Source organism: Plectropomus leopardus, chromosome 3, assembly GCF_026936395.1.
Source record: "Plectropomus leopardus strain MGB_pleo_1.0 chromosome 3, ASM2693639v1, whole genome shotgun sequence".
In the NCBI taxonomy this organism is placed as follows: Eukaryota; Metazoa; Chordata; class Actinopteri; order Perciformes; family Serranidae; genus Plectropomus; species Plectropomus leopardus.
In genome coordinates, this window is record NC_142178.1 from 27,832,630 (window position 1) to 27,857,397 (window position 24,768).

The following is a 24,768-nucleotide window of genomic DNA, read 5'->3' on the forward strand; positions in this document are numbered from 1 at the left end:
CCCATGTATAGAGGCTGAGTCCTTGCCGCAGTGGTCGCAGGTTCGACTCCAGCCTCTGCCCTTTGCTGCATGTCTTCCCCTCTCTCTTCCCCTTTCACACTCTCTGTCCTATCCAATAAAGGCCAAAAAAGCCCAAAAAATATCTCTGTGATGTCTCTGGTAGATAAAGTGCAATGCAATTTAACATAACAGATGTTCAATAACTGCTGTCTGTATGGCTTGTGAAGTTTTTTGGTTGAAACTGTGTCAGATGGGAGTAGAGGGGTTAGGTGTGAGTGGTGGGTGCTGCCGCATTCTTAGTAGGTTGCTACAATTATTTTGTTCAAAGGCTTTGAAAAATACTTAAAAATGAATGATCCTGTGCATGAATGGGACTTGAGCTTAGCAAAGTTACAGTATAAGAAAGGATATCTTTCTTAAACCCTACAGGGTTTTTTTGTGAATGTTTCACAGCAGGGAGCCTCTTTGAGCTCTGGTCCATTCGCCGGCAGGTGGCCTTGCTATCTCAGTAGAGGACATTCACTGCGGGTCAGCTGCTTCAGTTGTCTCCAACTCGCTCTCAGACTGAAGTGGTGGGAATAAAGGACTCCTTTGAGTCTCCAGAGGGCCTTAAATAGACTTACAGTTTTTACCTGGGCCTTCTGGTCAATCCCCTTCAGGGGCTATGTCTTTGAGCCAGCCTTCAATGGCTGAGAAAGCTACGTTGTTTAAAGTGAGTGGTTTGTTGGTGCACAGTGGATTGCAGCTTGTCGTGTGGCGCATTAGGTGTTGACAGATGGGAGGGAGGGCATGGGACGCTGTGGGGAACCAATGATTTATTGCCGGGCCTGGGACACTTAACGGGGTGTAAGTGCTGAATCTGGAGGGACTGTGATGTGAGGACAATTGGAAAAAAAAGAGGAATAAACAAAGGGAATAACTAAAAAGAGAGAGGCGGTGCTGCAAATTTGCTCACAAATCATTAAAGGAAGGTTTTGATTAACTCTGGCCTTAAATCCAAATTACTATCATGTGGCAGCATTTGCATGGCTGTAAAAAGGAAATCTTGTGCATCTCTTAGAATAATAACGAAACCTCAAGGGTCTACTAGCAAGCACCTCAAACGCATATTATTGATGGGAATTTCGTTCAATGTTATTTGCATTTTAACAGCATTCATGTAACCACCTACCTGACTGAAAATAAAAAAAGGCAAGAGAAGCATGAGCGAGAGAGAGAGAAAGCAACAAGCAAGGAGGAGGAGAAAGGGAGAGAGAGAGCAGCAAGACGCAGCAGGCAACAAAGTAGTGGGCACGCACAGATAATAGCAGGCCAGCTTTATAGCTGCGGGTACTGTTGGGTTTCCTTGTTTCATGGCACAAGTGAATCCTCCCTGCACACATGTCTACTGGTGTGTCGTAGACTGCATGTTGGTTACACCCCAAAACCTGCTGCACCATCTGTAATAATAATGTTTTAATATGATTTGATAAACTTAATTTATCTCCAACAGTGAGATCTAGCTATCATTGTACATAAGTGTAATGTTAATTATTGTCAAAATTGAAGCAAATGCTGCATCTTTAAACTTCAGATGATGGAAGTTCATTTTAATTTTATTGTTACACTGTGATCACCTAAAATGAATAATTTGGCACTGAGAAAAGCGTGTGTGGCAGGAATATCTCTGGGAAAACATTTGTTAAACAGCAGGGTTTATCATGCACACCGCTTTGTGATGATACGGAAATTTATTATATTTAGTCCGATTTGTTATTATATCTGAGTGTCCATTTATGTGTAACACATTAAACATTAATGTGTGTAAACTTTCAAACCGAATTGCTAAATGTCAGCTGCTGCATAGAGCTGGGACGACCAATGTAATTTGTGTGTGAATTGGCTTGCAGAGGTAATAAACAGGATAAATGAAGAGTCAACAGACCAATCACACGTTCTCCAGACAACTGTAAAGTAAGAATCTTATTCATGAGGATAGCCTGTTGTTTGATTATGTGGAGTTAATAAACATTATATTTCTGCTGTAACTTCACATCTAATTTAAGGCCAGCCAGGTCATTCAGTTGCAGTGTGGTTGCAGCACCATAAAAAGTGATCTGACTAGTGAGAAATGAAGACTAAAATAACACAAACACAGCAAAGAAAAGTACAAATTCAGTGCAGGCTCAGTACATTATACTAGAGAAGCGTGATTAAAAAGGAACACAAACTGGAACCCAAAAACACATCCCTCTCCTTATTTTACTTTGTTAGCCTGTGACTGCTAGACCTTTGAGTGGCGAGGTGAGGTATGTGTTCATTTTTTTAGGAGTGACAAGAGCCTTATCAGAAACATGGACTTTGGAGTATATGAATTTTATTACTGAAAATAGGGCAGAAGAGCCATGTAGTCAGCTGGCCAGGGTAAATAAATAAAAACAGATGGAAAAGTGGCCCACTTCCCTAAAGTCTTCACCCAGACACAGTTTGCGTGTACCATTTTGTCGGACGGGCCAAATGAAGAGAAGAAAAAAAGAAAAAGTCAAATGACTTTCTTTAACACACTTAATTAGCATCATCTTTACACTGATAAACTGGTAATAATAAATAATAATAATCCCTTGTTGTTGTTTTTCTCTTTTTTTCTGCAAAATAATTTTAAATATATAAAAAAGTGAACGATAAATGTAGTTTCTGGACAGTTTTCCCTTGTTTTTTGAACAGATCTTAGAATCCTCCCCAGCTAATTTTCAGGTCATTTCCTGTCATTTTTATTTTTATTTTTAGAAATATAACGTTTCAATGTATCAGCTAAATAACAGCATACAAATGTAACACATGTACTTTGCAGAAACAAACAATGACAACACTACTTCTTGCCATTGGGTTGTACTATCCAAGCAATGCACTCTCTCGGTTATAAATATTTCATAAAAACTACTTTCGGGCTATTGTATGCAATTCTGGTATAGTAATTCTAGATTAAGATTTTTTTTTTTTTAAATCACACTTATCACTTGCCAACAACAAAAGCAACAGCCTAGAACCAAACAAGAAAGCCATGGATTGAAATTGTGACCTGCAGTAAATACCTCGTCCCCTGTGACAGAACCTATCAGTGGCATCACTTTTGAAGCCCTCCACACAGCCAATTAGCGTTAGAAAACCCTGTCAAGGTAAATTCAGCTTGCTTGCATCTGTTACAGCTGTGCCCTTCAGCCAGCTTAGGGTGATGGACAGTGAAGCACATCAGAGGAGCAAGGGGACGAAAAAAAGTATTGATTAGGTCTCTTTTTGTTCAGCTTCTTCAAATTCAAACCTTGCGACACTGAGATTGCGCTGCACTGTAAACATAAGACTGATTCAAAACCGCAGCAGGCTCGCTCTGTGTTTTGTGGTGGTACCTCCTCGGCAGTGTCGGGTTTTGTGAGATACAAATACATTGTGCGGGGGTTTCTAGACAATGAGAAGAGACGGTGTGGGCAACTGCTGACTCTGTGCGGTTTATCTTGCCAGACTGACGCTTCCCATCTGAGACAAGATGGTCTCAGATGAGAAGAGGAGTTTTACACAGCCACAGGGCCGCATTCATTAAGTGTTCATACACACAGATTTTATCTTGACTAAACAAAAAAAATTAAGATAGCTTTTTAGGAGTTCATTAATATTTCCTCTTCTCCAAAACTTTCTTTTGTATCCACAGTAGATAGTATCTTGAAAGTGCAGCAAACTAAACCACCACTCCATTGCTGCAATTTATTAGTGAACACAGACAGCTGCAGAAGCGGTCGCAGCAGCCGGATTGTCGGTTTCATTGAAAACTAGAATCATCGCCTCATCCTTGTGTGCCTCTGCCAACCAGCCAAGTTGCAAGTTACATCCATGTCAATCCAGACTCATGTGTAGCCATGATATGGCAAAAATAAATAGGTTTTTGAGGTATGACCGCTGACCACCAAAATCTAATTAATTCATCATTGAGTCAAACTGCACATTTGTGCAGGAGATCAGAGATGGAACGAAGTCGCTGCTTTAAAAGTCACGAGTAAGTCTCAAGTCTTTGTGCTCAAGTCCCAAGTCTAGACAGGCAAGATCTGAGTAAAGTCCTAGGTCAAGACTGACAAGTCCCAAGTTCTGAACTTTAAATTTGGAGTTCTAAAGAAGTTACAATGCACTCTTCATCAAATGTAATGTCATCTAAATTACAATGTAAAAATATATAAAATGTATCTATTTTGTGAATGCTTTTTAAAAATGTCCATTTATTTGTTACATTTGTAATTACTTTATTTCTTATTTTTACCACAAATATGAATAATACAGTTTTTTTCTTCTTTAACCACTGCACAAGTTTTTGCATTGAAAAAATAATATTTGGTATAAAAAAAATTTAAAACTTCATCTTCATTGGATCTGGAGAATTAAGAGTCACTTGCTGGGAATACATTGTGGTAATGTTAGATGGTTATGAAATTAAGGGAAATGAATTGATTTGTGGTGCACATTTTAAATAACATACCTTAATCTTTGGGCTTGGGGGAAAGCATCAAGTATTTTCAGGTCAAAATGCTGAAGTCCAAGTGAAGTCACGGGTCATTGGCATTAAAGTCCAAGTCAAATTGCAAGCCTTTTTTGTCAGTTTTGTCAATTCTAAAATTCTGACACAAGGCCAAGTGACTCGAGTACGGCTTCTGACAGATTTAATGACCTTGACTTTGACCACCAAAATCTTATCAGTTCATCCTTCAATCCAGGTGAAAGTCTGTGCCAAATTTGAGGAAATTCCCTCCTGAGATATCACGTAATGCTGTCACCAATGCTGAGGCATAAAAATACAGTGGGTCCCCCCGCCTACACATATCCAACTGTTGAGAGAGGGGATTTCACTGCTCTCAGACTGTCCAAACAGCACTTCTTTTATATATAAGTATATAATGGCCTTTAGCCCACGGGCTCACTATTGATCACTGCCAACACCTTCCCTTCCCTGCACCTGCCAATGCTTAGTGCTCAGCAGATTTGTCTGCCCTCACTACAGTGAGACTCTCTTTTATCCGTTGTCCTCATTTTCACTTTAAAGACAACTGGAGGTTAAGAAGATATGTCTGATGTGGACAGCACAAGCACACAGAAACACACGCATTTTACAGTATGTGATCAGTCACACCGATTGTTGATTGAGCATTCTACAAGACAACTCCCACAGGAGCTGTGTGAGCAAGACGCCCATCAGTCTCTCCCTAATGATCATCCTACCTTTAGTTTTATGTGCCACATCCAGCTAACAGTGAGATTAGTGCGCTCGCTATCACACTCCCTAAATCCTTCTCCCCGCTGCTCACAGTCCTGCCGAGTTGCCCCCTTTCACCTGCCGTGGTTTCTGGCTATGGCTATATTCTGCCCAGGCTCCCTTGACCCAAGCTGGTAATGCATTACTCCCCAGATCAATTGATAGATTGGCCCTGTCGGAGCTGCCGTAACTAAATCAGCTGCTCCTGATGATTCAGCACCAGCCAGGGAGCCGGGCCTGCTGTCACCAATCACAGATCACCAGCAGCTGAGACAGGTATGGACATTCTCCTGTCACTTGAACCTAATTTATTGCCAGCTACCACATTGATTAACCTTGTGCTGTGGTTCAAGCTTCCTATAAAAATTTGTGTGTGTGGCGGGGGAAGGAGGGAGGGAGGGGGGTGTGTGGCTGAATGAAGGAGGAGGAAACATAAAGGCAAGTGGATGTTTACATTACTTCAGTAAACTTTGAACAAAAGGACTTTCGCTGTACAGCCAGAACAACTTTGTCAGAGTGGCGGCTGGTTACATTTAGCTGGGGGGAAATATGTGTCTGGATGTTTCAGTGATAGACAATATCTTTAAATAATACATTTCACATTGAGTGGGTGACTATTTCTATCCTCTGCAGTTGGAATCATTGACAAAGTCTTGTTCATTATCCATAATCTATTGTGGTCTCTCAGTGGCTATATTTGTACTTTCAGAAGGATGTCCGATTGAGCTCAGACTTAAAGTTAGTTCTTGTTACTATTACCTGTTACCAGTTGAGGAAACTATAAAAGGAGAGGATATAACATCAGCAACAGTGTTTAAATTTTGCATTGGCGCCAGAGTATGATACCACTTCCATTGAAGTTAATGAGGCAGGCACGGCAAATCACACTATAATCTATGAATATATAAGGTGACTTGTTGTTGACTGACTTTCTTTTGTCTTAATGTGCGCATTTCGTGATGTTGGTGTCCAAACAGATCACGGCTCTGTCCGTCATTACAGGAGAAGAGTTGGATCACCATCTCCTCATTTATGACCTGTCATTTTAACTGATCGTAACTCTGCAAAATAATCAATCATTTGTTTCACCGTTAACTAGCTGACACTTGATGTATTGTTTGACATTTATTTAGATAATTTGTAACGTTATGAATCAAGAGATGGATACCATGTAGCTTAAATTTATCACAACCAGTCATAAAATTACAAATTGGCAGTTTTGAAGAAAAGTTATTTCAACTCCCAACAGTCATACCCTTTAGGACTTTAACCACTGTGCTGAATATTCCGTCAAAATTAGAAACATAAAAGCTAAAATTTCTAGGCAGTAAATGACAGTCTAACTTTACAGTAGCGCTGTCATTTACTCAAGCAATTTTAAAGAGAACAATAATTTAAACACAACAATATAGACAAACTACACAACTCAAAACATGGAAGAGTGCTTATGAGATCATTCGATTCGATGAAAAGCGAACAGTGAGTTGGCTGCAGTGGTTTTACTTTGTCTCCTTTTTCTCCTTACAGCAGGTAGTATTGTCACGTTACATGCATTTGATTATGAACAACTAACCAACAGTCAAACTGTTGATTGATGTATTGATATGATATATAAAAATACTCAGAAGGGCTAATGTAAGTCAGTTCTATCAGCAGTGTTTACTGTTGTTGTCAGTAGGTCGGGCTACTTGCCAAGTAATATATGCTTCTATAAATCTGGACCTTTATCCCTTGAGTGAGTGGTAAGATACCAGCAGACCAATAGTTACTTTCCGATTTGGTTATTATTGCAGTCTGGTCAGCGGTTACAGGTCAGACCTGTCCCGTTTGGTCATATAGATAAAAAATGTCAGTCAGCATCACGTCATGTGACATTGTTCTTTTTGTGGACTGATTTTTGGTCAAAGCTTCCACAAAGATATGATGGGTTGTAGTGTGACCTGCCACAGTGACTTTAACAGAAGTGGCACCCAACTCTGGCTCCAATGTAATATATTTAGGTTCAGAGTAGCATTAGCATCCTACAAATAAGTATGTTGATCTACAATCAAACCCTGTCCAGTAATTAGTTGAAGGAAATGTTCATTATCTGACAATGTGAGCGGTACATTGAGAGCACAAAGTCTATCACATGGCACTGCCGTCGAGTCACAGATCCCCATGGTGCTTGAACCCTGCCAACTGCCATTCAAGCTCTTTTTTTTAATATAATTTGAACTACAGTAAAAGCATATAAATCAAAATGTCAGTCAGATTCACAGTAATACACACCGGGTGTTACATGTGAGCATGATTCTTTCCTTTAATAGACCACTTAGGAAGATCTTAAACGTCCCCATTAGAGGAATGAATGAAAGTTTCTTTCAAAGAAAAGAAAAAAAACCTTGGTTTCTGTTGTGCTGGGCAGTGATCAAACGCACCACTATAAAAAAATCTTGTGTCAAGGTCATGCACAGTTGCTACTGTTTTTCAGAGAGGGGCTCGGCTCAACAAACCTTCATTTCTTTAAAGATGTACACGTATTTTAAGCATCTAAATTATTTATTGAATAATACACTTTATGAGCAGACCTGGTACCTATATCCTCCATATTAACTCTTGGTTGTTGATTTACCCTCATTGGGAAGCTGAACTCAGAAGTGGAAGCATTTTGTTCTTTGTGTCTCTGTGATTTACTCTGTTCGTTGCTAGGACAGCCAGGGGCTGTCAGCAGTCTCCCAGCTGTAGCCTCTAAAATACAACTCATGGGCCTAATGAAGCAAGGCACAATTACTTTAGCAAAAAGCTGTCGTGCCTTAAGAGGGGAAAAGGGCATCTGAGTGTTCATAAACACACACATGACTTTAGTTTTTGTTTTGTTTTTTCTTTTCAAGAGTAAGTAAAAGGATAAGATCTCTGTTGCTTTAACACCATACTCTGAGCTGCACCATTTTTTCTGAATGAAAGAGCAATATAATCATATTAAAAACTATACCATATCATCATGGACGATATATGTCACAGCCCTAATTCATACACACAAACATGCACACAGTGCAGAACTTCTGTAGTAGTTGCACTGTTAATATTCTATTACAACCAAAAAGGATCTCTAATCTAATAAGGACCATCATCTATTAGCGCACCCCCCCATCATTTTTTCTAGATTACTTTATGAGCCTCGATGCCATAACAAATACACATAATTAGGCTGAAGATTATAGAGTATAACAGGGGGCTTTTGCCAGCAGGAGAACTGATACTGTGAGGATCAATAGACAGCTGGCTTGCCAATTGCTCAATGGCCACAAGTGACACTTAATACATGCTGCATTGACCGTTAGAGCACATGAGGAAATCCAATGGATAATCATTAAGATTCCACTTTGGTCATTGGACAAAAGTCAAAATACATCAAATAATGCAGGGTTAAAAATTGTAGTTTATTAGGCTGTTTGTTATACTGACTTTATATCAAAAAGAGCCTCTTTGAGAGCTGCTTTCAGGCTGGTCTAGATTTTCACAGTGGTGAAGAAGGCACTAAAGTGCTCCTTCCTTTAAGAAGAAATCAAATCCCTCACAAACACTCTTCCCTCTTTGTTACAGCAGCAGCACTCATGGTCCACTTCAGATCACCAGTACACTTTTAAAACCCTTCCTGTTTTCATTTTAGGAGTACATACTGGTTTAAAAAAATGGGAACTGAATGGTTAAAAACAAAGGACGGGATAACAAGATGTTGAGCGCACACATTAGAGGACTGTTAATCCTTTATTTACCACCAGCAGCACTAAGGTATTAACATCTCCTGAGCTTCTTCCTCCACAGATGGCTGCACTACCTCAGGGTACAAAAAAACAATGTGGACTCTGGGTCCCGGTTTAGTCCAACACACAGGTACATTACAGTCATCTTGAACACAGCACCAACTCACAGACAGTCGCGGCCCATAAGGGGTTATCTAAGAATGCAGGCTACCCTCTTAAGTGCCCTACAGTGGAAGATATAGGCGCTACCATGCTCAGTGATGTATGGCTCTATTTAGGGCACCTGAAAGGCTGCCATGTTGATAGTATCACAATGTTAACTTTACATTACCAGTTCCTTGAGAACCTTGCAAAAGCATGTCTAAATTGGAAACGATTCAGACTTTGGCTAAGCGTTTGTCCCAGATAAATATGTATACTTACAATCGTTGTTATTTTCGCTCACACTGTTGGTGTTATTCTTACAAATACAGTATTAATGTGAAAAGCCTGCCAAGCTCCCAGTCAATAACAAAATAACAGCTCCAACGTCATCAGTCAATCAATTTTATGTGTCCCATGTAATCATATAAGGTACAGTGCCAGTGCAATGTAATCCCATAAGCGTTTTTCCAGTAAAGAGAGTTGTAAAAGAACTCCACACGTTCCTCTCTTCACCTTCTGTTAATAGTCCTTTCTGTTGTGTATTAATGAAAACAGATCTAGCTATTCTTTATCATCATGTATGTCATTTACTCGGCAGCTATGGCTGATTCGCATGTATGTCTAAAACTAAGGTCCACGCATGGCAATTTTTTTGGTTCATTATCATTAATCTGTTAATTAAGATAATGTAATCTACTGCATATGCACTTAATTAACCTTAATGGGTTCATTAGCTGTGAACCCTTAAATATTCTAATTTCCAGTTTTTAAAATTTATATTCTGATCAAGTTTTATTACTTAGGTATAATTCAAAAGACACGACAGACGAATGCATATGGGTGTTAGAAGATATACTATATTGCCAGCAGTTTTCTCTGCAGACAGAGAGCATGGTTATAAGATGATAAAAGGAGATCAGACATTTAAGAGATTTGACATTGAACATTTCAGAAATCTTAGGGCACCGGTTTAATGGCATGGTCGCAAAGTCGGACACAAAGAACTAACTCGTATGTGCAAGGTCAATGACAGTGTATCCAAGTGTATCTCCTATTTTCGCTTATGTAGACTCAGCTCCCTATGCACAAAAAGGCTCTGTTGAAGAAGAATATAAATTGGATGTGTGTGATGATTAATCATTGTCTTGGCAAGTCGCATAACCTTTAAACAGCTGTGCCAATCACAGTGGTGCATGAGGAAAATGGCTCAGCAAACGGAGAGGAAAAGTCTAGACCGGCTTCTCCAAGGAGAAAAATACTAGTGCTGCTCAGGAGGTTTAGTGTTGCAACATGCACACATATGACATTGCCATTGTTGTACGTGGCATAACGGCAATTATGTGTCCTTACAACTTAAATTGACACTTGTAAGAGCATTGAAAGTCCTCTTCTGTCATGTTTTCCAAGAGTTACGTAGTGTATTTTTGTATTGCCATTGTATTGTCATCTAAACCACTATTGCCTGTTCACTCAGTGACTCTGATGTTACCCATATTATAAGTCCTAAAAAGGTTGCTTTTAGTTTTCCTGAAATGATTAATGATATTGAACAGTGTAAAATGTAGCTATGTTTACCCGCAAGTCATTGAAACGATGATTGCTGTGCGTCATTATACATTACTTTTTTGTTAGAGGCAAAAACAGAGATGTCCGTATCATCAACAATGCTTTTGACATCTGGGATGTAAATAACCAATGTTGCTATTTACACTTGGATTCATATTCCTGGATGTCCCTGCAATGCTGTTAATTTGAACAAGTATAGTCAGCAATTCTGCTAAAATTGTTGTACATTGTGTGCATTGCAGGAATTTATACATCCTAAAAACTGAAAACCAATTATCCACCACATCTCACTCCCTCACACTCCATCACATGACTGTCTGGCAGCAGATTTGAGATTATTTTTTTGTGGAGTTTACCACTCAATCTCAGTGAATATCTGAGATTGGAAAATTCCCCAACTATGACAACTTTGTTCTAATCCTTATCACGTTTAACTTCAACACATCAACATGATGAGTACTAGTCAATTACAACACGCATTGTGATGTGTGGTAGGAATGGGTGTAAATTAGTTAAATCTAGTGTAAATAGCTTATTAGCTGCAGTGTGACTATTCCCAGCTTGCAGCAGTTAGACCCTCCATTGATTTTTTCTGCATTCTCTGTCAAGACATAACTTGGCATTTACTGATTGGCTCATAAAATTATTGATGCTGTGCTGAAAATGGACCTGATCCTCTAATATCTTTTCTCTGCAATTTAAAAATCTGCTCAACACTAACACCTTGCCTTCCACTGTCTCATCACTTCCCACCTTTGCACCTGTTGCATTACTCTAACAACAATCATACCAAAGACGTTGGCAAAGAACAGTTCAAGGTAAGGAAATATCTTAAGCAGAACATGGTGTTTCCAACAGCTACAAAAACTGAGCCCCATATGGTCAAACAAGTGATAGTAAGGCTGAGAAAGCCCAATAAGAAGGCTTTTGCTTCAGGTATAATGCGGCATGTGAAAGCATCAGGAGAGAAAAAATAAGCCTCGAAGAAAAGTGAGGAAAGGTTTTGCCTTTCAACAAAAAAAGATCTGACCAGTGGATGTGTTGACAGAGAGAGAAGTTGTCAAAGGAGATAAGCAGCTTTTGCATCTGTCTCATGATGTGTGTGTTGAAATGAGGTGCACAAATGAGTATGTGTGTTGTACTTGCAGTTAGCTAATGAGTATAAAATTATCAAAGAGAAAACTTACATTGTTCATGTATTCACTCAACAAGTCTTGAAGGGCCTGTCGAACAGCATTGCACTCAGCCACGATGCGTTCACGGCGGTCGTCGCGTGTGCATGAGGAGTCAGCCATTAGAGCGGCACCACTGATGATGCTCTCCAAGCGCTCCTCCAGAGAGGGCCGGAAACGAGCCTCGCTGAATGTCAGAGGGTCCAGGATGATCTTGTTCTGCAGGGCAAAAAGACAAATAGAAGGTCAAGAAAGTATTGCAGGCCCGGCTGCGCTAAAGCAGGAAGGACCAAATTGAGACAATGTAACAAGCTACATAGACATTGAGAAAGTGTAATAAAGTGATCTCAGTTCATTTTGTGACTGTACCTAGTGGCACAACACAGCAGCATTTGCCTGTAGGTTACTACTGATAACATATCAACAGCAGTATTATCGCTTAACCATATAAAAACATGCCTGCTAACCAGCTAGTGAACTATTAAATGCTTTAACAAGCGTATCAGAAAAATAGGACAATGTGCCTCTTTGTGCATATATAATCCTGTATTAATTCAAAGGCAGGTACAAAACAAATGGGGGTAAACAGAGAAGACTTTAAAACAGATTTCAAGCAAATGTTTAGATGTGTGATAAAAACAAACAGTATGAGAGACCATTAAATTTTGGAAACCATCTTGGGCCTCTGCGGACAAAAGAGCTTTGAAATATTGAGTGAGACATTTCAAGCTGCATTCCTCTTCCTCTAAAAGGATAAAGTGTTTTGTAATAAATCCCTTCAAGGAGAAAATAGAAGTCAAACTAAAATGCATCTTCTTGTTAAAAACACACAACTAAATCACTTGTTGTCTCTATGCTACAAAGTATAATTAGAAATATGAGCATCTATCTCAGAGGTGCATATAGTTATTTTTGCTTAAAGAACATAAAATTTCCACAGATTTTAAAACATGGGCAAACAATAGCCGCATATTCAGAAAGGTTTGTTTAAAAATGTATTAAGATGTATGTTAATTGTAGCACTGAATGAGGCTGAAACACAAGAACAAGAATCAGCTACCATGACTAAGATAAGCAAAACCAGGGGTGCATAGACAGGGTTAAACACGGGGTAACGTGATTTGAAGATAATATATTTAAAATGACGCAAAGTTAACACACATACCTTATATTGTGAGATTGTTTTATATGATTTCTGCAGTAAGGTATTGACTCTGTGGTCATTATGCTCATACTATTCAAATGTGGCATTCCAAGCAGTTTGTGACGTTAAGAGGCAAGGCCATGCTGCACTCAAATCAACACTCTGCCTCGTGCTGTGTGTGCCCTGTGAGTTGTTTCAGAACTCAGAGAGCATGGGGCATATCGTTTTTATACAGACAAACAGCTATGGGTTTTCAACTGTGATGATCAGTGCAGTTGGTGCCTTCCAGAGTGTGTTCTGCAAGTGAGCAACAGCTTACATTGTGAAGATGGAAGCAAAGTGCTAAATGATTTCATTAGTATGTAACATATAGTGATGAAACAATCCACTGAATATGATCGAGCCAACGATCCAATATTATCAATGCCAAGTGAAAACATTGGTCCATACCATCATCTTTACGATGCGCCTTTATTTTGAAATTCAGTGTCACTATCAACCAGCGCCAGGCAAGAAAATGGCAAGCAGCCATGAAACAGACAATGAAGACAACCTTACTTACCAAGGAATGAATCAGGAGAGTGAAAATATTTTGGATTTTGGAGAAATTATGGGTTAAAATAAAAACCACATGCCTTATCTAAACAACGTCATTTTAAGATCAATCACTCATAACACGGTGTACCAGCCTAACCAGTCCTCTCACCCTGCTAACTTTTCATATCGCAACATAATTTGCTCTATTTAAACAATGTTAGACTAAAAACACATGCATGCAAGCTGAGATTCAACCACTGTTCTGTTGGGAGATGCAGTGATGTAAACTAACCAGGAGTAACAAAATGAATATAACATGTGTCATTTGGTAAGTTATGAGTAGAGCAAGCAAGCTAATCAATAGTCTAACTTATGCAATGTAAAAGTGTTGAATATAATAATGGGTGAAAGGGAAAAAAAGAAAGTTTTGTCTTTGAACCTTGACAGTAATTATTGAGCCAATTTTTATACTTCAATGACATTCTTGTCAATCCATGGTTTATGGCTGCTGGGAGAGGTTTCCAGTTTGTAACAACAGGGCCAGGGCTGTAACAGCGAAAGCCACAACGAAAGTCCAAGACTGCGTTTCATATGCCACCACGTCTTGTTTCAGATTAAAAGTCCTCGCTACAAATTAAATCAATCAATTACAATTACTAATGTTTTTTGTTTTTTTTTCTTTCATGGCCAAAAGCAAAAAAGAAAGAGGTGGAATGTTCTTCTGTAAGGGACTGTTAAATGGGCATATGAAATCATCTCATATCAATTGCATGTTCCTGAACTGTATTAAATCAAAATCATATTGTGACATTTGTGATTTCAACAAATATTGCATCCTTTTCCAGAGAATTGATATATTATCTAAAGCCTGATTAATATGGGATTTTTGCGACTGATGCAGATTTTATAGTGGAAAAAAATCACTGATTACCTATATGGCGACCGATATAGTGAATTTTTGAGCTGGAATGAAAATACATCATTTCTATGTGGATTTTGCACCAATATGACTAAGCAGAAGTACTCAGAAGGCTGCTTTCTCACACAAACAATGTTTCTTTTACAATCTACTACTTTAAAATTACACACAAACAAAAATAAAGAATAGAAATAAAGTAAACATCAGTACTGACCATTCAAATAAAGAATACAAAAATAAAATACACATCAGTACTGTATGGTCTTTGCTGACCATCTAAATAAAAAATAAATACAAAACAATAAATAGCTAAATAAACATCAGTACTGTTCAGTATCAGTCAATTGCTGACTATTTCAATACTGCCAGTCAATTAGGGGCAGGCTGTAAAACAAGAAACATAGCTTCTCAGCATTTACACCTGCCAGGGCGCTTCTCTTGTCCTTATAAATGTTCACTATTGTGCAAAAACCCTCTCACTGTGGACAGAGGAGGGTGGAGGAGTATTCTGTTTGAGTTATAGAGGAACTATAGAGTGGAACAATACCCAAAATGTCAGGAAGCACCGCAGCTACAGAACAGTCCCTAAGTAATGGCTTTGTTGTGATCTCTGCATATTTACATATTGTTCTGCTTGTTGTGTGTTAGAAGGAATCAAACATCAGATATCAGTTTATTCTTTCACCGTAACGGAGCTGGAAACTCACTACACCTGAATTCACATAGCAAGCAGTGTCTCCTCTTGCCTATCATTGTCACACACACATCTGGCGCAGGAGGAGAGAGTGGGAGACGGTGGCTTACAGCGGTGTTCTGCGGTTACTGAGAGCAGCGAGCATGGTATTAAATGACAGCATATTTCCTCATTGTTCCCTGATAATCTAAATAAGTCACTAAATGTGTCTCTTATTGCTTTTTAAACATAACGCCAAGAGACACCAAAAAGCCGCTAAATAGCGATAAAATCGGCACGTTAGTAGTATTCCCGTCACCCTGGGACCTTAGATCATCTTGTTCATTTGCAAAATGATGGGCTGTTGTTTACTAACTAACAGTATGTTTTTCAGTGTGGCTTACTGTGAAAACAACGCTTGACTGACTGCCACACCCTCTGCTCCGCTGTGATGCTAGCTCTACTACATGCACTCCAGAGTGCTAAGAGTAGTGTAAACAATGGAGTCGGAGCCCACTCTGCTGGACAAACTATATAATGAAATCATTTCTATACCCAAGCATCGTTTTCTGCATCATATGGTCTGTAAAAATGTTTTTTCTTTTTGGCACATATCGAAAAAAAAAAAAAATACGCCGATGCTGATATGCTCCAATATGTCTGAGAGGCTCATATCGGCTGATAATATTGGTAAACCTATAAATAAATCGGGACTAAAAATATCCCATTGCAATAAAATGGAGATTTACCCCCCTTGCAAGGTATGGTAATTTTGCATCATATATAAAACATTACTCAAACTGCGTCAAACATTATTCAGGGGACAATACACCAGAATAAAAGGCAGATGGCAGTGGAATGAAGCAGCATATCTTGGTATGTGATTAATTTGTTACAGTAGCTCCTATAGTCTCTCTTATACCTAGATTCCAATCTTGCCTCGAGGCAATTGTCTTTGTACACATGATTATATGACTCTAAGAGATATAGTATCAGTATAGAGCACAATAGGACTTAGCTTTAAACACATATGTGTTTATCTCGCTAAGCTTCTCCAACAATAATATGAATAATGTGGTAATAAAGCCATTTATATTAATGTTGACTTATCTTGTTTTGCTCAGTTCAGAGATAGGAATACCCATGGATGAGTGAATAGAGACACAAATTCATGAAGCAGAACAACAACATGTGCCTTGCAATTTACTGCAGTGTTTTATCATATTCCCTTTCCATCTATTCACAGGGGAACATTTACCTAATAGCAATTCCAGTTTAGTCTTCCTATCCTAGGGTTCAACACAGCCAATTAAATAAAAAGCTTCTTTAGCTTCAGCACCCAGCCCAACCAATATTGTATTTTAGTGTCATCTAAGCTGAAAATTAACTGAACATTCCCAGATAACTGAGAAGACGTGGCTCTGCGGCATACATGACGAGTTCCACGATTGTGGGTAAAAGTAAGGCGCAAAGGTGCAGTGTTTGGTCTCTCCTCAGCCAGTCTAGTCCTGGGGCAGGATGACAGACTGTCAAATGATGCATAATACCATGTAAGGTAAGAAAGAGCAAGCACCAAGCATAACCTACTTTTCATCTGCAGCTGGCAGGAAAGAGCAGTAAATGCAAGATTTTGCAATAAAAACGGAAAAAAAAGGAAAAGGAAGAGAGAGTTTCGGGCTACAGAAAATAAATATAAAAAATGAGATGTGAGGGCGAGATATGAGAGAAAATGTGGAAAAGAGAGGAAGAGATAAATTTGGAACAGAAAAAAAAATGTGAAATAAAGACAGTCAATAGTGGTTAAACATGAAAGAAAAGCAGTAAGTGAGATTCCCAATAAGCTTGTAAACTCATAACATTACATACAGTTTTAAAAATGTTATTGTACCTGCACATTTTCTCAGGGATACCATAACAAAAACATTAAGCCATGTAATCTTAAGTCTTAGCGTAAGCTTTGAATAGTAATACATTTTATAGTGTTTGTACTCACATTCATTCTCATTTTATCAACTCTAGTTTATATTCAAAAAAATTATTTACAGCTATCTCTGTTGTGTGGTATAATAATAATAGCATAATGTGGACAAAGTGATAATCAAGCCATTTGTTGTCTAAAAGTCCACCTGTGCTAACAGTAGCAGTTGATTTAGTAGAGAAGTATGAACTAACAAAATACGGAAATGTTTCTTACTGTCTTTCTTTCCACCTGCTCCTAAAGCGAAATCTTCAATGTTTTCAGATTATACTACTACAGGTGTTGAATAAAGGAACAACATGTGTAGATAAGTAAGGGTCAGTCAAATTTTTGATATGAATATATATTGTTTTATTTCCTCTTGTGATGAGTCATAGATATGCTGGCAGTAAATATTGATATTTTTTATTAAAAAATGTAGGTGCTGTAAATGGACAGCTCTAGATGCCAATTTGACTTACCGAGTCACTCCTGGGTGGCTCTTTTCAAAGAATGAGGGCAAAGTGGACAAAGTCTTCTAACTTGCAGTGAAACGGAAAGTCAGTGGTGGGGGACACAGCGGACAGCAATGGAAAACACATCAGAGAGGCACTGACGCAAGTTAAAAGTCTAGGCCCACTTTAGCTTTTACAACACAATGTCATACCTAAGAACTGTACACAGGGAACATGCCTGTACCCTGCTTCGTCATCGTCACTGGTCTTGGTGGTCATAGGATGATACCACACCTGTAAGTCAGTCTACAGTAAAATTGTGTGTGTGTGTGTGTGCGCATGCGTGTGAGTGTGTGTGCATGTGTGTGCGTGTGTATGTGTGCATTAAAGAGGGACTAAGCTTAGATTAACCTCTTCTGCAAGACAGCACTTTTTGTGAATTGTGTCATCTCAGTTGTCTGTTAAAGTGACACTACAATGTACAAAATACATTATTCCTGATTTTTAAATTCTAGTTTTCCTCTTCAGTTACACAGACATCATGATGTATCAAAGATGATTGTCCTGTAATGTATCAGGAATTGCTGTATTGAGATACCAATCGTATCATGGTCAATGTATCATGATCGTATCGTATCGTATCGTATCGTATCGTATCATATCTTGAATTACTCTGTGATTCCCACCCCTGTGCATAGCTAGCTGCTTCCAGTTTAATGCTAAGTGTCTCATATGCATCATTGCCCTGAGAGGTAATATTCATATTAAGCTTCTCAAATGACCGATTAAGAGACCAAAAAAGCATTTTTGGTTCTTTAAAGTATTTTTTGCAAGAAAATACAGCTTTGACATTAAGTCTTAAGAGTTTTATCCTCTGACACAGAGTCTCGATTTTGATTATCAAACAAAATATTGTTAATGCTAAGACATCAGTTTCATTCACATCAATCAATGCAGTCTGCATGTCCCAATGTCTTTCCCCTTCCCTGCCTTCCCTTGTTGTGGAATGGCTATCCTTATGACTTCTGTGTGAGAAATTAGAGCTTTAAGAAGGCAAAATGGGAAACAACAAAGCTCAATACACTGCGGAGCTCAACACAGAAAGATGCAAAGAAGAAAAGAACATGAAGGGAAACTGAGAACACCCTTCACTCAATTGTTATTCCACACAGGATGTCAGGTTGCAATTATCACTGGGAGTTGGGAATAGGCAGAGTCGAAAGAGTAGCAAATGTCGGGTTGACAAAGGCTGAGAGGTTTTCAAAGTAATTGGCAATGGCTCAAGTCATCCTCCAAGAAGCTCACTAATGTGACTCATAGTGTCAGTTCTCTCAGCGAGCTTCACATTTTTTGGGACTTTTGCTGTGTTTGAACCTCATTATTGATTACTTTGTTGTTTGTTGTTTGCTTTAAAGGGCCAAATTAGCCGGCATTTGTGAAAAGTATCTCTGACATGTGCAGACAGTAAATGATGCCACAATCAAAGCCTGTGAAATTCAAAGCTTCCTTATATAAGTGATTTATTCGATGGCAACCTTATGTTTCAATACTGGAGCACCTCAGGATGACTTTTTCCTTTGTAGATCGTTTATTCGTAAATGATCCTCACATGGAGCATGCTCTGCAAGACTTAAATGATATTTGACAAATCTATATCATGAATTTTTATTTTCACTTTTTTCCCCTTCTCTGGAAGTTCACAGAGCAGAGTCAGCTTCTGAGCGCTGTGACTGGTGAATGGGGATTTGGCGTAGAGTTCCAGGATAATTCAGCAGAGCATATTTGCTGACAGAAAATTTTGAAGTCTTTCACTGCAGTATGTCAAAATCTTAAAACATCCCATTCAATTCCTTGAAGAAAAGAGGAAATTTATATTAGCATAGTGCCAGGTCAAATGTACTCTTTACTTTTTATTAATGTCCTGTACAGGTAAAAGAAATGCACTCCCACAAAATCTTTTTATTTAAAAGATCTTCCAGATGGTTTAGAAAAAAAATGTAATGCAATTTTATGCTTGGTTATTTGCACAGAGCAGTCAGACAGATCTTACCTGCAGGCACATGAAAGAGTTAAGTTTTATCCCTCACTCATTTCTAGGTCGTGCTTCAAGCCTGTAAATCAATGTGAATGTTGATTTTGACAGTGTATCAGAGCCAGAGGCAACTTCGTGTTTGCCCCACAAAGGGTGAGGTTATTAGTTTGACCCCACTTTGGGGCATCAACCAGTGAGACAGGGCACATGTCACATCATCCCATGTCAAACACGCCTTCCAGGACTTCCCAATATTTGATGACAACTATTTTGTCTAAGAGGGAAGTTCAACAAAGTCTTGAACGTACCACTGTATTGCCTCTGGTGGGCCCATTCCAGGGTTCAAGGGCTTTTTGGTTGTGACTAATATGCTGTTTGACACAGCTCTGCCCACACTGGCCCAGGAGGGGCATTAGTCATAACCTACTCTCTGATTGATTAACCTTAATGAAGAGCGCCTGACTCAGGGTTAGGCGCTGGCCTTCTATTGTCACACAGTGGAAGGCGGCTTTGAAAAGGCCAATTTGTGTTGGTGTGGTAAACAACAGTGGATTAGTTCAGTCACTTTAAAACTACTCATCAATTAGGAAATAAAATTAACTCCAGAAACAAATGTGAGTTTACTTACATTTGTGATTGTGTAATTAAAAACATTAAATCTTGGCTCACACAGTCACATCATCATGACATCCCATCAGTGTTTCTGCTTGATGGAGCTTTTCAGAAGTTAAGGGAAGAGAAGTTGTCTAAGTCTCATAGTCGTCCAATTATGTTTGTCCACGTTCTATCTCTGACACAAGGAGGTCTAAATAGGCAATTGGTCCTCATTGTATTTGCGTACAGCAGTGCCGAGCTCTGCATCCTCACTGCTACACCCACCACTGCCTGCCTTCAGCAATTCAACTCCCTGCACCTTGACAGCTCTGTCCTCAAATGGAGGGGTGGGCATCTGTTGCCCAATTTTTATAACCTTCAAAACCAACAAAAGTTACACTAGCAGCAATTTGGCCAGCTGTGCATTTAGTGTGAAAGTAAGCGAAGTTCCAGGCACAGATACAGTATGAGTCAATTTTCCGCAAACCTCTGCTCCACATTTTAAAAACGTAGCTGCAGAGCTGTAGTACATATCAGGAGATGGGTGTATGTGTGCTATATTATCAGGCCCTGTAAACTTAGTGAGATGAAAAGGTGACAATTCTGAGAACAGGGGTGGACTTCCCTTTGTAATGCAGTGCTTTCATTGAGTCACCACTACCACTATGACAAACAAAAGTAGAGTAGAAAGAACTAACCACTTAACTTGTTTTTACAGTACAAATAACAACATACATTCTTTTCGGCATATGGTGTTAATACTGGTGATTCTTTCCCAACCAAATTCATATTACATATAAATAAAACCTATTTAAAACGGCTTTAATTTGACAGCTGGTTTTCAGCTAAATTTTCTGGTCCTTTTAACTGGGACAAACAAGGAAACACTTCCAAATCCATTTTGTATGTTGACCCTAGTAACATTTAAAGATACAGCAACCGAAATAAACATGAGGTCAAGCAGGGTCCAATGTGAGGTGCAATATGTCTGGCCAGGTGGAAAGCAGACAACCCCTGTCTTCATAAAGAAATTATTCATATATATATATATATATATATATTTGGCACCCTGTAGCCCCAATCACCAGTGTATGAATGTGTGTGAATGATTTATAAAGAAATGGTAAAAGTTAAACCTTGAAATATTTAGTGTACTACAGGATGTCTAACAGAATTAGTGACTTATAGAACTTATTAACATGCTGTGCTGATGAGTTGTTCAATATATCTAAATAAGTTTGTCTCAGATATTGCTCAGGCCTATTCTTAAAGTTTTCCTTCAACATAATACATTATCATCTCAACGAGATATACTGAAAGAAATGTATGTGTGAAACTCCAAAAAAAAGAATATTTATCATTTGTGCTGGTAAAAACATATACTTGGCCAGTGGATTTTTTTTATCTACCAGCAACCTTACTCACAGTGAGGGAAAAAACTATCCCAGAAGAGAAGGAAAACAAATGTACACATAGTATAAATATGTATGCAACAACATTGTGAACTGTGCTCCTTATTTTCTTTTTGTGCTCCTACTTTTATTTCCACTTGGGAGTACTCCTTATGAAAAAAGATTAGCGTAGAGCTCTTTACCTGACCTCTCAAGTTAAAAAAATAATTTATGCATGTGTATTCTGACAAACGGCTATCCATTCATCAATTTATTCAGCTGTTAGACCTCCTGCAGTACACTAAATATTTCAAGGTTGAGCTTTTACCATGTCTTTACATTGTAAAGTAAGCTAAACTGGGCAGCGATGAATCTTTTATACACAAAAACAGTAGGACATCTGAGAAAACAGACCTCAATACATTCAATCCTTGCATGACGCCATTCACTAAACTGTGCTCTATGGTTTATATAATACTATAGAAGGGTACAGTGAAGGACACATTTTAGCACGTGGATGGTGAAAGGACTTTCACTAAGCCTCATGGATCAACAGACACAATGTGAGAGAGAAAAAAAAACTAAAACGTATCTCTAAACACTTTAACACAACAACAGGTAGAGAACACGACTATTAGTTCCTCAAAAGCATTGTCTCACTCAAATTGCTTTTTAAACTCCGAAAGGGGGAAAAATAATTGTTTGGTTAATTACTAAATAAGGCCACAAATTATTTTGCCCACACGTCCATGTGTAATTTTGTTCAGTCAAAAAATAAAAGCCATAATAAGTGGATTGCAATCAAACATTGTGGCGCAAAAAATTGGAGGCAACTCAACCTTAAATTAGTTACCAACAGTGTCTTCTGTTGGAGTCCACTGTATTGGTGGTTAAAAAGCACACCATGCAATACCCTGAGTTTGCTTTTTCCTTAGTTATACAGTTCAAAGACCGACAGAAAAGGACAAAAAAACGGTTTTAGACTGCCAACACTCAAACCAAAGTACAACTTCTATATGCTTTTGCCACTGCATAGAGGACACTCACTTTCATCAGATGTCAAGCAAAAAGAGCTCAGATGTATATAATTATAATGCATAATCCATACTGAAATGAAAAATGGTTAGAAACTAGATTCATGCTGACCAGCTTAAATCTTGCATAATTTACCAGCATTTGACAGGTGGCTGGTGCTAATTTCCAACCCTGTTTGTTACATAATGCAACGTGACGTAAATGCGTCACATGAGTGAAATCAGTGTGTGACGACCCTACATAGAGTACATAACGTTACGTTTAACAATGGTGACTTTTGGTTTCACACAAGACTTAGATACGAAAGTTGCCTGACATTAAGTTAAAACAACATTGACTTTTGGTTTTCACATGGAACACAAACAGTGGTCTACTGGATGGAAGTCCTGTTTTGTTTGACCCATTTACCTCCGTTCACTGCCCTACGCAGACTTTCTCACTTTTTGTACTATGTCAGTCGCTCTCAGCATCAGGTTTTGCTGCAGATGGATTTATGTTACAGTTAGTTAAAAGCCCGGCGCATCCAATGGAGATGAGGGGTGTGACAAAACGTTTGTATGTGAATCTGGGGAATGAGAATGGGCTGAAGAAGCTCAAATCACAGCTTTGACAATGACGTCAAATAGACAAAGTGTGTAGTTCATTGAAAAAAAGATATTCAACCATACAACTAAAATTAAGAGCACTAATATTGGTAAAAGCTAATCAGAGTTTGAAAATTTAAGTCTAGATACCATAAAATTATTCTATTGCAAGCTGTAAATTCGGATACTGAATAGCAGCCAAAAGGAAATGTGAAGCTTTCCATTTGGAAAAGATGCTCATGACTGTAAATGTCTTCCCACGGCCATTGGAGGGCGATATGAATAATTAAGTTAAGTGGTATTGTCCTTTTTGTTGCATCTACATGCTGTGCAAGCATACCTTGCTATGGAATATAGCATGTCCTCTGAAGGGTAAAAATACCACTCAAATATCACATTAAAGCAATCTTAAATAATTGATAAAGAAAAGAAAAAAGAGGGAGAATTGGAGCAGAGAAAAGAAAAAGGCACATGAATTGGTAAAATTGTGTAACCAGCAGGATATCAAGCTAAAAGTGCATTATTCCGAAAATAGTAAGCGCATGCCCCATTGAGCTCACTTCGTTCGGTTTGAATACATTTTCATAATAAAGCCCATAACTATCTCCCATAAAACATGTGCGCAGACACATGCTTGCTGAAGCTTAGTTGAAACATAAACAAGACTGGAATTACTGTACACATGTTAATTAGAACTGCACTTTGAACAAAGACAAAAGCCATCCCAACTGCAAACAGGGACATATTCAGTCAACACTCCGACTCTATTCTCCAGATGTCTTCGCCGTGTTTGAGGAATTATACAGTATATGAATATTTCGGAGCGGTGTTGTTTATTTGGAAATGAGGTGAAAGAAAGGGGAAAAGTAGAGAAAGCCGAACAGATCTGAAGAAAAAAGAAGCAGCCGCAAAAACATGCTGAATAGTTTTCCATAGCAAATGAACTGCTTTCACTTGCACATTTAGAAGTGAGACGAATCCCAGTGGTCAGGACATCTTGATTAATGACTGAACATATATCCTGCTGGTTTGATTATGTCAAGTTTGGCTGTGACCTGCCTCGTGTAGGTTCTACCTAAGGGGAGACATCAAGGTTCTGCATATAATCAACTTGATTAGGGGGAAGAAATAACAACTTTCAGTATAATCAACATTTTACATAACATCAACAAATTTAGTTCTCTGTGGGCATTGCTCCCTTAAAATATGCCTGAAAACTCATAATCAAATGCACGTCATTTGAATGTTTATATCGTTCGAGACATCAACATTCCCTCTTCGGTAACACTATGCCTGTCTCATTCCCATGGTCCCCCTGGGTTAGCGCTGCTTGACATCTCATTGCTTTCCCCCTCTGTTTTTTTCCTTCTTTTTTTGTGTTGTGTGTTTGCTCAAAAAGCGAAACACTGATAGGAGACAAAATGACGAACTGACTCAGAGCCGTTTCAACAGAAGAGCAATGATTTTTTTGTTTCCTCTTGCCTGGCTCAGACATATCTGCTGTGGCATGTCTGGAAACAGAACTAAGAAACTCCATCCATTGTCTGCAT

The 24,768-nt window shown here is 38.6% G+C and overlaps 1 protein-coding gene across 1 annotated transcript in view; it reads right to left on the reverse strand.

Annotated features, from left to right (window-relative positions):
* The window catches only part of ctnna2 (catenin (cadherin-associated protein), alpha 2), a 393,607-nt gene that overhangs the window by 270,528 nt on the left and 98,311 nt on the right, over positions 1-24,768 (reverse strand). Inside the window, exon 7 of the mRNA XM_042485341.2 lies at positions 11,913-12,116. Within this exon, the coding sequence (XP_042341275.1) occupies positions 11,913-12,116 (204 nt within the window). The remainder of the gene's footprint in view (positions 1-11,912; positions 12,117-24,768) is intronic.